The 13,547-nt window shown below is 65.0% G+C and overlaps 2 protein-coding genes across 2 annotated transcripts; both read left to right on the forward strand.

The window, feature by feature from the left end:
* Positions 1–383: 383 nt before the first annotated feature.
* Positions 384–5,827, forward strand: LOC130143239 (ultra-long-chain fatty acid omega-hydroxylase). Its single transcript, XM_056325919.1, is given in 13 exon segments — positions 384–617; positions 2,275–2,419; positions 2,786–2,839; positions 2,931–3,058; positions 3,134–3,261; positions 3,681–3,948; positions 4,498–4,564; positions 4,639–4,694; positions 4,696–4,769; positions 4,846–4,979; positions 5,068–5,132; positions 5,215–5,297; positions 5,580–5,827. Coding segments are annotated over 13 exon segments (1,566 nt in total). The 5' UTR covers positions 384–431; the 3' UTR covers positions 5,758–5,827.
* Positions 5,828–6,848: 1,021 nt separating this feature from the next.
* LOC130143241 (mucolipin-1-like) lies at positions 6,849–13,452 on the forward strand. The gene is given in 16 exon segments (XM_056325922.1): positions 6,849–6,934; positions 7,082–7,272; positions 8,976–9,143; positions 9,213–9,376; positions 9,533–9,619; positions 10,483–10,579; positions 10,790–10,816; positions 10,818–10,890; positions 10,999–11,105; positions 11,534–11,681; positions 12,056–12,082; positions 12,085–12,158; positions 12,429–12,581; positions 12,780–12,986; positions 13,123–13,188; positions 13,190–13,452. Coding segments are annotated over 16 exon segments (1,674 nt in total). The 5' UTR covers positions 6,849–6,918; the 3' UTR covers positions 13,259–13,452.
* Positions 13,453–13,547: the final 95 nt, after the last annotated feature.

A 13,547-nucleotide genomic window follows, 5' to 3' on the forward strand; every position in this document is an offset into this window, starting at 1 on the left:
TGAGCCCATGGCATTGCCATGTGTGCCCATGGCATTGGCATGTGTGTGCAGGCAAAGGATACATGTGTGCACACGTGTGTGCATGTGCATGCAGAGGGGTGTGTGTGCCACAAGGGGGGTGGCATGGTCAAGGGGTGGCAGCTGGGGGAGGGGACAGTGGGGACAGGGTGGTGGCATCTGGGGGGACAGTGGTGACAGGGAGGTGGCACCTGTGGGGGGACAGTGGGGTGGCATCTGGGGGGACATTGGGGACCAGGGGGGGTGGCACCTGGGGGGACAGGGAGGTGACAAAGTGGTGGCACCCTGGGACAATGTCCCCAGGACACACGTTGCCACAAAGCCACCAGGCTGCGCGCGATGCCACCCGTCGTGGGGACACGTGACACGGTGGTGCCACCCAACCTTTGCCCTGTCCCCAGGCGGCGGGTGCCATGGCGGTGGCCTGGGCGCTGTGTCCCCTGGGGGTGCTGGCCGTCATCACCCTGCTGCTGGCCCTGCTGCTGCGGTGGCTTTGGGATGTCGTGGTCACTGTCACCCGCTTCGGAGCCACCTGCCACCAACTGCGCCGCTTCCCCCGGCCGCCATGGCAGAGCTGGCTGCTGGGTCACACTGGCATGGTGAGGGGACAGCGGCGGGGACAACGGGGGTGGCACCTGGAGGGGAGTGGGGACAGGGGGGGTGGCACCTCAAAGGGAAAGCGGGGACGGGGGGGGGGTGTGGCACCTGGGGCGACACTGGGGACAGTGGGGGGACAGTGGTGACAGGTTGGTGGCACCTGGGGGGGACATTTGGGACAGGGGGGTGGCATCTTGGGGGGGACAGTGGTGAAAGGGGGGGGGGCTCCTCAGGGGGACAGTGGGGACAGGGGGGTGGCACCTGGGTGGGGGACAGTGGGGACAGCGGGGGTGGCATCTGGGGGGACATTGGGGACAGGGGGGTGGCATCTGGGTGGGGGACAGTGGGGACAGCGGGGGTGGCATCTGGGGGGACAGTGGGGAGAGGGTGGTGGCGTCTGGGTGGGGGACAGTGGGGACAGCGGGGTGGCATCTGGGGGGACAGTGGGGAGAGGGTGGTGGCGTCTGGGTGGGGGACAGTGGGGACAGCGGGGGTGGCATCTGGGGGGACATTGGGGACAGGGGGGTGGCATCTGGGTGGGGGACAGTGGGGACAGCGGGGGTGGCATCTGGGGGGACAGTGGGGACAGGGGGGTGGCATCTGGGTGGGGGACAGTGGGGACAGCGGGGGTGGCATCTGGGGGGACAGTGGGGAGAGGGTGGTGGCGTCTGGGTGGGGGACAGTGGGGACAGCGGGGGTGGCATCTGGGGGGACATTGGGGACAGGGGGGTGGCATCTGGGTGGGGGACAGTGGGGACAGCGGGGTGGCATCTGGGGGGACATTGGGGACAGGGGGGGTGGCATCTGGGTGGGGGACAGTGGGGACAGCGGGGCGGCATCTGGGGGGACAGTGGGGACAGGGGGGTGGCACCTTGGGGGGACAGTGGGGACAGCGGGGGTGGCATCTGGGGGGACAGTGGGGAGAGGGTGGTGGCGTCTGGGTGGGGGACAGTGGGGACAGCGGGGGTGGCATCTGGGGGGACATTGGGGACAGGGGGGTGGCATCTGGGTGGGGGACAGTGGGGACAGCGGGGTGGCATCTGGGGGGACAGTGGGGACAGGGGGGTGGCACCTTGGGGGGACAGTGGGGACAGCGGGGGTGGCATCTGGGGGGACAGTGGGGAGAGGGTGGTGGCGTCTGGGTGGGGGACAGTGGGGACAGCGGGGTGGCATCTGGGGGGACATTGGGGACAGGGGGGTGGCACCTTGGGGGGAGAGTGGGGACAGCGGGGGTGGCACCTGGGGGGGATGGTGACAGTGGGGACAGCGTGGTAGCAGCTGGGGGGGACATTGGTGACAGGGGGTGGCACCTCAGGGGGGCAGTGGGGACAGCGGGGTGGCACCTGGGGGGGACAGGTGGGACATGTTGGTAGCATCTGGTGGGAAAAGCAAAGAGAGGGTGGTGGCACCTAGGACAGGGGACAGTGGGGCCAGGGTGGTGGCACTGAGGGGGACAGTGGGGACAGGGTGGTGGAACCTAGGATGGGGGACAGTGGGGACAGGGTGCCACCACATAAGTTCTTAGCGACCCCAGGTCCATCTGTGAACCCAAGCTGAGACTGTCCCCAAGGCTGGCCGTGACCTGGGGACACCCCTGTCCCCACAGCCCTGGGGACAAGGGTGTCCCCAAGGCTGTCACTGAGCTGCGCGGTGCCACAGGGGAAGAGCACGGAGGAGGGGCTGCAGCAGGTGGATGAGTTGGTGGCCCAGTATTGTCACTGCTGCCTGTGGTGGCTCCTGCCGTGGTTGCCCATCCTGCGCTTCTTCCACCCCAGCACCCTCCGCCCCATCCTGATGGCCCCAGGTAGGACACAAGGGCCACCAACCCACCCTGAGCGTCCCCATGGTCACCCCAGGGCCAGCCCAGGGAGCACCCAAATACCCAATGGTGGCCACCAACCTGTCCTTGAGGGCCACCTCTGGGTGTCACCATGGCCAAATACCCAAGGGTGGCCACCAACCTGTCCTTGAGGGCCACCTCCAGGTGTCACCATGGCCACCCCAGTGGCCTGGTGGCACCCAAACTCCCATCCTGAGGTGGTTATGGGTGCAGACAGGGGGTCCCCTCTCCCTAGCCTCGCCCCCCCCCCCCCCCCCTTGCCTGCCCCTCAGGGGACCCGATGCCACCCTGGTGCCACCTGTCACCATCTCCTGCTCACCTCCCTCACAGCATCCGTCGCCCCCAAGGACCAGCTCTTCTACGGCTTCCTCAAGCCCTGGCTGGGTGAGTGGTGCCAGGGGAGGTGGGTGGGACGGGGTGGGGGAGGGGCAGCACCCATGGGTGCCCCCCGATGGAGCCGGGTGACCTCCCCCAGGTGATGGGCTCCTGCTGAGCGCCGGGAAGAAGTGGGCTCAGCACCGGCGCCTGCTGGCACCCGCCTTCCACCGGGATGTCCTCAAACCTTACGTGGCCATCTTCAACCGGAGCACCCACGTCATGCACGTGAGCACCCATCCCCCTGCCCCTCCTCCCCCATGCCCCAGCCCTCCTCCGGCACCCATCCCCCTCCCCCCCCAGGCCAAGTGGCGGGCGGCAGCGGAGGCGGTGGGGGGCACAGTGGCACTGGAGGTGCTGGAGCAGCTCAGCCTCCTCACCCTGGACACCCTCCAGAAGTGCATCTTCAGCCATGAAAGCCACTGCCAGGAGTGAGTGTCACCGTCACCCTGTGTCCCCCCCCAGGGACCCCCACACTGTCCCCATCGCCCCTTACCAGGGTCACACACAAGGGACCCCCCCTGACCCTGGTGCTGTCCCTTGCTGGTGTCTCCTGCCCTGGTTGGGTCCCCCCTGGGCTTTGTACCCATCAAGTTGTACCCATCAAGGTCCCCATCACCCCAACATTGTCCCCCCACCCCAACTCTGTCCCTCCTAGGGTCACCCCATCTTCCCCCCATCAGGGTGTCCCCCCCTCGGGCTCTGAGTCCCCCCATGTGTCACCAAACATCCTCATGGGGAGGGGACCTTCCACCACCTCATGTCCCTGCTGAAGCTCACCACGGCCAGGGGGGTGGTGGCCCTCGGTGGCCCCTGGTGGCCACCCCCAGCGGTGCCCAGTGCCCCCCAGGCAGCCCAGCGAGTACATCAAGGCCATCATGGAGCTGAGCACCTTGGTGGTGAGACGCCAGCGCCACCCGCTCCATCACCCAACGTGGCTCTACCACCTCTCGGCTGACGGGCGCCGCTTTGCCCGGGCCTGCGCCACCGTGCACAGCTTCACCGCTGCCGTGGTGCAGCGGCGGCGCCAGGCCCTCGAGCGCCTTGGCCACCAAGCCTGGCTGGAGAGCCACCAGGGACGGAGCATGGACTTCATTGACCTTCTCCTGCTTGCTAAGGTCATGCCGCAGCAAGATGGTGTGGCCATGGGCAGGGCTGGCCATAGGGTGGTGGCAATAGTGGGATGGTGGTGGCCAAGCGGATGGTGATGGCCATGGGGAAGTTTGGTCATAGAGTGGTGGTCATCACAGGATGGTGGTGGCCAAGGGAAAGGTTGGCCATAGGGTGGTGGTCATCATGGGATGGTGGTGGCCATGGGAAAGTTTGGCCATAGGGTGGTGGCCATAGTGGGATGGTGGTGGCCATGGGAAAGGTTGGCCATAGGGTGGTGGTCATCATGGGATGGTGGTGGCCAAGGGAAAGGTTGGCCATAGGGTGGTGGCCATAGTGGGGGGGGTGGTGGCCAAGGGGTTGGTGGTGGCCATGGGGAGGGTTGGCCGTAGGGTGGTGGTTGTCATGGGATGGTGGTGGTCAAAGGAAAGGCTGGCCATAGGGAGGTGGCTACAGTAGGATGGTGGTGGCCAAGGGGATGGTGGTGGCCATGGGGAGGGTTGGCCATAGGGTGGTGGCTCCAGGGGACATCTTGACTGCCACGGTCCCCCTGGCAGGACGAGGACGGCAACCCCCTGTCGGATGAGGACATCTCGGCGGAGGCCAACACCTTCATGTTTGAGGGTGAGGAAGAGCCACCAGGTGCCATCGGAGGTGGGGGACAGGCATGTCCCCAGGCTCAGCCCTTGTCCCCTCAGGCCACGACACGACGGCCAGTGGCTTGGCGTGGCTGCTCTACAACCTGGCCTGCCACCCCCCACCACCAGGAGCGGTGCCGCCAGGAGGTCCACGAGCTCCTCAAGGGCAGGGATGTGCAGGACATTGAATGGTGAGATGTCCCCAAGTGACGTCCCCTGACCAGCCAGCTTGGGGACCCCGGTGCCACCGTGTGTCCCCCCCTCCAGGGAGGACCTGTCCCACCTGCCCTTCACCACCATGTGCATCAAGGAGAGCCTCCGCCTGCACCCCCCTGTCACCGCCGTGTCGCGGTGCTGCACCAAGGATGTCACCCTGCACGATGGACGCATCATCCCCAAGGGTACAGCTCGCCCAGGGCATGGGGTGTCCCCAGTGTCCCCGTCCCTCCTTGTCCCCTGTCCCTAAGGTGGCTGTTTCTATCCCACCAGGGGTCATCTGCCTGATGAGCATCTACGGGACCCACCACAACCCCGACGTCTGGCCCGAGCCCCAGGTGGAGCCACCTGGTCCTGGTGGCACCAGGGATTGTCACCATGGGCAGGGACAACTGTGTGACGATGTCTATGTCATCCCAGGTCTACAACCCATTGAGGTTCAGCCCGGAGAACAGCAAGGAACGGTCCCCGTTGGCCTTCATCCCCTTTTCCGCTGGTCCCAGGTAAGATGTGGTGGGAACGCAAGTGTCCCCATGTGTCACCTCCCCCAGCCTGCTTGGCTTCGAGGTGGGGTGGTTGTCCCCAAGCCATGCCATCACGGGGACAACACCACCCCCCTGATTTGGGGAGGTTCCACCATCTGCTCCACCACCTTGATCATCACGGGGACAACACCGTCCCCCTGGTTTGGGGAGGTTCTACCATCTGCTCCACCACCTTGATGGGGGGTGGGGTGGGGTCTGCTGTCCCCCCCTGGGGAGGTGACAGAGGGAACGTGGTGGCAGGAACTGCATCGGGCAGAGCTTCGCCATGGCCGAGCTGAAGGTGGTGGTGGCACTGACGGTGACACGCTTCGCTGTCCGGCTGGACACGGGGCGGCCACCGCGGCGCAAGACCGAGCTCATCCTCCGCGCCGAGGACGGGCTCTGGCTGCTGCTGGAGCCACTGCCAGGGGTGGCCTGAGGGACACGGGACAACCCGCATGATGGGTGGCCTGTCCCAATGAGGAGCGGTGAATAAATGGTGGCACCAAGGGGACGGTGTCGTGGTGGTGGGGGTGTTGGGGAGGATGGGTTGTCCTCCATCAGGTGTCACCTCCGTGCCACATGTGACCATCCTGGCATGGTGATGTCCTCCTGGGCCACATGTCACCACCCATGGTCGTGTCCCGTCATGCCACATGTCACTGTCCATGAATGTGTCTCCCCATGCCACATGTCACCATCCATGAACATGTTCTCCTGGGCCACATGTCACCAAGCATGGACGTGTCCGCCTGGACCACTTGTCACCACCCATGGTCATGTCCTCCTGGGCCACATGTCACCATCCATGGACATGCCTCCCCATGCCACATGTCACTGTCCATGAACTTGTCCCATCATACTACATGTCACTGTCCTGGCACGGAGATACATGTGACACGCCCCCCTCCAACCCCCCAGGTCACGGCAGGGGCGGGGAGGGCAGCACAGGCGCTGTGTGGGCCTAGCCATGGCGGGGCAGGCGTGGCCAGAGTGAGGGTGGGAGTGGCCATGACAGGATAGGCATAACTTCGGACCACTGGGTGTGACCGCAGCCGGGTGGGCGTAGCCAGAGCGGCGTTAGGCGTGGCCGTGACCATAGCCGGATGGGCTCGGCTAGAGCGGGAGTGGGCGTGCCCAGAGCCGGGTGGGCGTGGCCAGAGAGGGGGTGGGCGTGGCCATGACCGGGTGGCCATAACCACAGCCGGGTGGGCGTGGCCATAGCCAGATGGGCTCGGCTAGAGTGGGGGTGGGCGTGAGCACAGCCGAGTGGGTGTGTCCAGGGCGGGGGTGGGCGTGGCTATAACCGGATGGGCTCGGCTAGAGCGGGGGTGGGCGCGAGCACAGCCGAGTGGGCGTGTCCAGAGAGGGGGTGGGCGTGGCCATAACCGGGTGGGCTCGGCTAGAGCGGGGATGGGCGTGAGCACAGCCGGGTGGGCGTGGCCAGAGGGGGTGGGCGTGGTCATGACCGGTTGGGCATAACCACAGCCGCGTGGGCATGGCCAGGGCAGAGTAGGCGTGCCCAGAGCCGGGTGGGCGTGCCCACGCAGTGCCTTCCCGTCACGTGATGCAGGTGGCGAAGCCGCCCTGAGGCGGCGCCATGGCGGCCCCGTCCGGTGAGCGGCTCCGGAGGCTGCGGGGGGGGCCCGGGACGGGGGAAGGGGTCGGCCCCGTCCGGTGAGCGGCCCGGGGGGCGCGGGCTGGGCCGGTGCTGCCCCGCGGGGCCTCCGCTCCCCCCCCCGGTAACGGCCGTTTCCCCTCAGAAACCGAGCGGCTGCTGGGCCGCGGGCCCGGTTACGGCACGGCGGAGGCCCCGGCGGTGGCGGAGGAGGAGGAGCTGCGCCGCCGCCTCAAGTATTTCTTCATGAGCCCCTGCGACAAGTACCGGGCCCGCGGGCGGCGGCCTGTGAAGCTGGGGCTGCAGCTGGCCAAGATCCTCCTGGTCACCGTCCAGGTGCGGGGACACCGGGGGGTGGGGACACACCGGGAGGGGGGGGTGCGACGCTGGGGCGGGGTGGCCCTGGGGAATGTGGACACCAAGGGGGGGGGTGGCCCTGGGGAACGGTGACACTGGGCGCTGGGGCATGGGGACACCGGGGGGGAGGTGACACTGGGCAGCGAGTGGCCCTGGGGCACAGTGACACCGGGCACCGGGGCATGGGGACACCGTGGCGAGGGGGTGGCCCAGGGAACGGGTGGCTCTGGGGAATGGTGACACTGGGCACCAGGACATGGGGACACTGCGGGGGGGAGGTGGCCCTGCCGACGGGTGGCCCTGGGGAACGGTGACACTGGGCACCGGGGCATGGGGACATCACAGAGGGATGGTCCTGGGGAACAGTGACACTGGGCACCAGGGCATGGGGACACTGGGGGGGGTGGCACTGGGATACCAGGGGGGAGGGGGTGGCACTGGAGAATGGTGACAGCGGGCACCGGGGCATGGGGACAGGATCCCCTGGGACATGGGGACAGCAGGGAGGGGGAGCCCAGGGTGGTACTGAGTGGCAGAGGGACACGGGGACATGACGCGTTGGGGGGGGACAATGACACGGGGGCTCTGAGCACTGAAGGTGACCTCTGAGGTGGGCACTAGGCCTGGGGACGTCGGAGTGGGCACCCCCAGCAAGGCTTGGGGGCATGGTGGGGAGTGGTGGGGGTTTTTGGGGGGGCTTGGGGACAGCGGGGAACTTGGGAGAGGTCCCCTGGGATAGGTGGGGTCCCTTGGGATGACCCTGGTGGCACATCCCTGGGGCTGGGTGACACACACTGGGGTGGCTCAGGCAGTGGGTAATGCCGGGGTGCCCCAAAAAAGGGGGGGGGGGGGGGAGGGGCAGAAAGTTTGTCCCTGCTCAGGGTGACACTGGCTCCCAGACAGGCACCAGGCTCCATCCTGGGTCTGTGGTGGGACATGTGGATGTCCCCAAGGAGGTGGTCCATGTCCCCAAGGAGATGGTCCCCGCCCCGTATGTGGTGGGACACATGGGTGTCCCCAAGGAGATGGTCCTCACCCCGTATGTGGTGGGACACGTGCGTGTCCCCAGGGAGACAGTCCATGTCCCCAAGGGGATGGTCCTCGCCCCATCTGTGGTGGGACACGTGGATGTCCCCAAGGAGATAGTCCATGTCCCCAGGGAGATGGTCCTTGCCCCGTCTGTGGTGGGACATGTGTCTCCCTCCAAGGAGATGGTCCGTGACCCCATCTGTGGTGGGACACGTGCATGTCCCCAAGGAGATGGTCCATATCCCCAGGGAGATGGTCCATGACTCCATCTGTGGTGGGACACATGCATGTCCCCAAGGTGATGGTCCATGACCCCATCTGTGGTGGGACACGTCCGTGTCCCCAAGGAGATGGTCCATGTCCCCAAGGAGATGGTCCATGTCCCCAAGGAGATGGTCCTCTCCCTATCTGTGGTGGAAGAGGAGCTTTGCCACAGAACGGGCAGCAGAAGAGGTTTTGGGATGACCAGATGGAGATGGGGACAACCTCAGCGACATGCAAGCTGGTCCTTGTCATCTTGGGGTCACCCAAGTGTCGGGTGGTGGCATTTTGCCTCCTGTGAGCTCCTTTGGGGCGAAACGGCCACGTTTTGGGTGGGGTGGTGCTGGAGCTGCTGGGGCGGGGGTTTCATCATGGTGTCCTTTGTCCCTCAGCTCATTCTTTTTGGGCTCAGCAACCAGATGGTGGTGACGTTCAAGGAGGAGAACACCGTTGCCTTCAAGCACCTCTTCCTGAAGGACTACGTGGACGGCGCCGACGACTCTTACGCCGTCTACACGCAACGCGACCTCTACGAGCGCATGTTTTACGCCGTGGAGAAGGTGAGATCTGTGGGGAGAGCGGGACACAGAGGGTCACCTCCAAGATGCTGAGGGCATCTCCTTCTCCAGTACTTGGCCATTCCCAACGAGACCATCGGCCGCTATGCCTACGTGCAGGGCGAGAGCAGCGGGAACCACTCGGCCCTCATGCTGTGCCAGCAATATTACCGTAAGGGACGCATCGATCCGGCCAACGACACCTTCAACATAGACCCCAAGATTGTCACAGGTGGGTTTTGGGGACGGTGGGGCTGAGAGTCCTGGTCCCGCAGCTCCTGCTGGCTCCTTGAGGAGCTTTTTGGTCCTTATTTTGCCCTTGGGAAGGGTCCGAGGGGTCTGTGGGGGTGGGGGGCTTGGGCTTCCCTGAAGATGCTTCTCCCTTCCTGCAGACTGCTGGGGGTGGACCCTGAGGACCCACAGCCTCTTCCTCCAGAGCTGGAGCACAGCTACAAGAACTTCACCCTCAAATTCCACAAGTAATCACCGATCTCGTCCCTACGAGCCTGGGGACATCCCGTTGGCACAAAGTGGGGACCCCAGTGTGGGGCATTCCTGGTGCTGAAGCCCGCTGCCAGGGTGGAAAAGCCCCCCACGTTGTGGGGTTTTTGTTTGCTTTTTTTTTTAATTAAAAAAACAGTCATGGGATAGAAATAAATCCCCCCAGGGGGATGTGAAACCGGTGAGGTTGCACAACAGAGCAGCTGATTTCCAGCCCCAGCTCCATCTCCAAGGCACCACAACTGTTCTGCAACATCCCAAAATCCTTCCACGGGATTTTTTTTTCCGTGGCCAAGCCCCGTGGTTGTTACCCAGGCACGGGCCAGGTGCCGTCTTTTGCCCGGTGGTGTGGAGAGGGGATGCTGACAGCGAGAGACGCCACATAGCTTGTGGCATCGTTTCTTCCAGAGGGTTCAGCCTGCCCCCTGAAGCAAAAGTCACTGGTGCTGGGGGCAGGGTGGGGTGTGAAATGCTCCTCTCGAGCTGGAGACACCTTCTCCCGGGGTTTTACCGCACCCCCAGGGGAGGCTTTTTCCCCTCCTGTCATCAGTTATTTGACTTGGGGGGTTGTGTTTGGGGGGGGGGTTGGTGGGGTCTGAGTGGGCTGAGACCCCCTGGACCAGCCGAAGTCACTGGTGCTGGGGCAGGGGGTGTGTGATTTGCTCCTCTCGAGCTGGAGACACCACCTCCCAGGGTTTTACGCACCCCCAGGAGAGGTTTTTCCCTCCTGTCATCAGTTCTTTGACTCGTGGGGGTGTGTTTTGGGGGGGGTCTGAGTGGGCTGAGACCCCCTGGATGAGCCCCAGCAGGAGGAATAACAATTTTCCGTCCCCTCCCACAGGCTCATCAACGTCACCATCCAGTTCAAGCTGAAAGCCATCAACATCCAAACCATCATCAACAACGAGATCCCCGACTGCTACACCTTCACCATCACCGTGAGTGCGTCGGCACCGCTCCCCACCGTGGGGCGAGGTGGGGGGAGGGTGACATCCTGGGGGGGTGTAGGGATGGGGTGCGGGGAGCATCCCTGATGGGCACGTAGGGATGGGTGATGGGCAGCGTCCCTGGGGGGGACGTGGGGCTGGGGGAGCGTCCCAGCAGCAAGGAGCTGCCGGGTGGTTTCCAACCATCTCACTCTTCTCCAGATCACGTTTGACAACAAGGCGCACAGCGGGCCGGGTGAAAATCCACCTGGACAACCGGGCCGACATCAAGGAGTGCAAAGATCACAGCGTCTTTGGCCGAGGTGGGAGCTGGGAGGGCATGACAAAGCTGGTGTCCATCCCCAGTTGGGTGCCGGGGGCTGCGTGGGGGGTCTCAGGGTGCTCCTGGGTGACTGTCCCCCTCCTTGCAGGTGACAACTCCTTCCGGCTGTTCTTTGACGTCATCGTCATCCTCGTCTGCTCGCTGTCCTTCATCCTCTGCGCTCGCTCCATCATCCGGGGCCTGATGCTGCAGCACGTGAGTGGGGGGGGAAGGGGGGGGGTCGGGAAGCGGCGTGACCGTAGCCCCCCTCCGTGGTGTAACCATGATGGGGGGGGGACCCAACCCTGGCATTCCACCCCCCCGGAGCTGCTCCCCCTGCACCAAACCCCGGTGGTGGCACCACAGCCCATGGCACAGCCACCACCAGGAGCTGGCAGGACAGACCCTGGCGCTGCTTGGCCCCCCAAAAAACTTGGATTTGGGAGGGGTGGGGGGGGACACTTTTCCAGCCCAGACGATTTTTGGAGGAGACCCTTTCCCAGCAGGCATCCCCCAAGCTGTGGGATGGGTCAGGTTCTCCGGGCTGGTGGGATGGGCAGCGTCCTTGGTGGGGACGTGGGGGCTGGGGCTGGGGAGTGTCCCTGGTGGGGGACATAGGTTTTTGTTTTTCCCTCTGCCTGCAGGAATTCAGCCGGTTCTTCCAGCGCCGGTACAACCAGCGCGTGTGCCTGTCGGATCGCATGGAATTCCTCAACGGCTGGTACATCCTGCTGGTGATCAGCGATGTCCTCACCGTGCTGGGGACCGTCATGAAGATCGGCATCGAATCCAAAAGTACGGGCAGGATGGGGAGCGGAGCAGAAGTTTGGAGGTCCTGGGTGTCCCCACGCTCCGGGGAGGGGACGGTTCCCCCGTGACAAGCCACGACAGCCACCCTTGGGTGCTGGTGATGCGTTATCCGCCCCGGTGGAGCTGTCCTGGATGCCATCAGAGCCTTGGTGGCAGGTTAGGGGGTCCTCGAGTGGGACCCCCGGAAGCCACCTCTCCCCTTGGGACGGGGAGATGGTGCCAAAGGGTCTTGTTTGGTGGCACCAGGATTTCGCTTGTGGCTGGTGGAGAGGGTGTTGGGGGTCTGGGAACAGCTTTGGGGACTTCAGGGGGGTGGGGGTGGCTGTCCCTCAGCCCCGTGCCACCTCTGTCCCGGCAGAATTTCGCTGGCTACGACATCTGCAGCATCTGCTGGGCACCTCCACGCTGCTGGTCTGGGTCGGGGTCATTCGCTACCTCACCTTCTTCCAGAAGTACAACGTGAGTGCAGCAGCGAAGGGGGGAGCGTGTCCCCTGGGAGCCCAGGGGACAATTTTCTAGGTTGGGAATGACCGTCCTGGTCTGGCCCTCAGCACCTGGGGGAGCTCAGGCTCATCCTACACCTGCTGCGTGTGTCCCCAGGGTCCCCATCCTGCTCTGCTGGGGACCACGGGGGCCGGGGGGGGGGGTGTCTCCCGGGGTGCTTTGAACTGCTGGGGATGGGGGTCCCATTCTGCCGGGGTTGATCCTGAGTGGATTTTCCTCCACCAGATCCTCATTGTCACGCTCCGGGTGGCCCTCCCCAACGTCATCCGCTTCTGCTGCTGCGTGGCCGTCATCTACCTGGGCTACTGCTTCTGCGGCTGGATCGTGCTGGGACCGTACCAACGTCAAGGTGCTGCTCCGGGCGCTCGCCCTGCCCGCGTGTAGGGCGAGAATGGGGGTGGGCCCAATCCGGATTTGGGGGATGGGGGTTACCTACGGTGCTGTCGGTGGCATCGGGGTAGCACATCGGGTGGCAGGGAGCGCTCGCTCCTTCTTCGGGGGCTTCCAGCAGGGCGGGGGGGGCGGGGCACAACAGCCCGCCCCGGCTTACTGGTGGTTTATGGGTTCCCATCCCAGTTCCGCTCCCTTTCCATGGTGTCCGAGTGCCTCTTCTCCCTCATCAACGGGGACGATATGTTCGTCACCTTTGCCGAGATGCAGCAGAACAGCTACTTGGTGTGGCTCTTCAGCCAGGTCTACCTGTACACCTTCATCAGCCTCTTCATCTACATGGTCCTCAGCCTCTTCATCGCCCTCATCACCGGCTCCTACGAGACCATCAAGGTGAGGTCACATCCTGCTCTCGGAGCCGAGCTTTACGCCTCGGGGATCTGGTGGGAAGGGGGGTCCCCATCCCGCTCGCTGGAGGGATTCAGCTTCCCTCTCCCCTTTTTTTTCCCCCCTCCCCCCCACCCCCCAGCATCAGTGCGAGGGCGAGACGCCCGTCTCCCAGCTCCACGCCTACATCGCCCAGTGCAAGGACAGCCCCCAAATCGGGCAAGTACCGGCGGCACAGCACCTCATCCTGCTCCGTTTTCTGCTGCTGCGAGCGGTGAGTGAGCGCTACCGGTGCTGCAAGGTGTGTGTGGGGGTGTTCTGGGCAGCAAACCGGGGCTGGGGGGATGCTCTGCGCCCCCCGTTACCTACCCTGCTCCCCCCTGACTCTTTTCGCCGCTGGCTCCTCGTGCGCGGCCGATTCCCACGTGGATTGTGATTTCCATCCCCTCTCCGTGCCCGCACGTCTTGCTGCCCCCCCCCCCCCCCCAACAGCTCTGTGCCTGCGGGGACCCCTCCATGTGGGTCTAACGGGCGGTCTGCATGTTCCCTGCGTCCCCCTTCGCCGCC

The sequence above is a fragment of the Falco biarmicus genome (assembly GCF_023638135.1).
Source record: "Falco biarmicus isolate bFalBia1 chromosome 13 unlocalized genomic scaffold, bFalBia1.pri SUPER_13_unloc_2, whole genome shotgun sequence".
NCBI classification, from domain to species: Eukaryota; Metazoa; Chordata; class Aves; order Falconiformes; family Falconidae; genus Falco; species Falco biarmicus.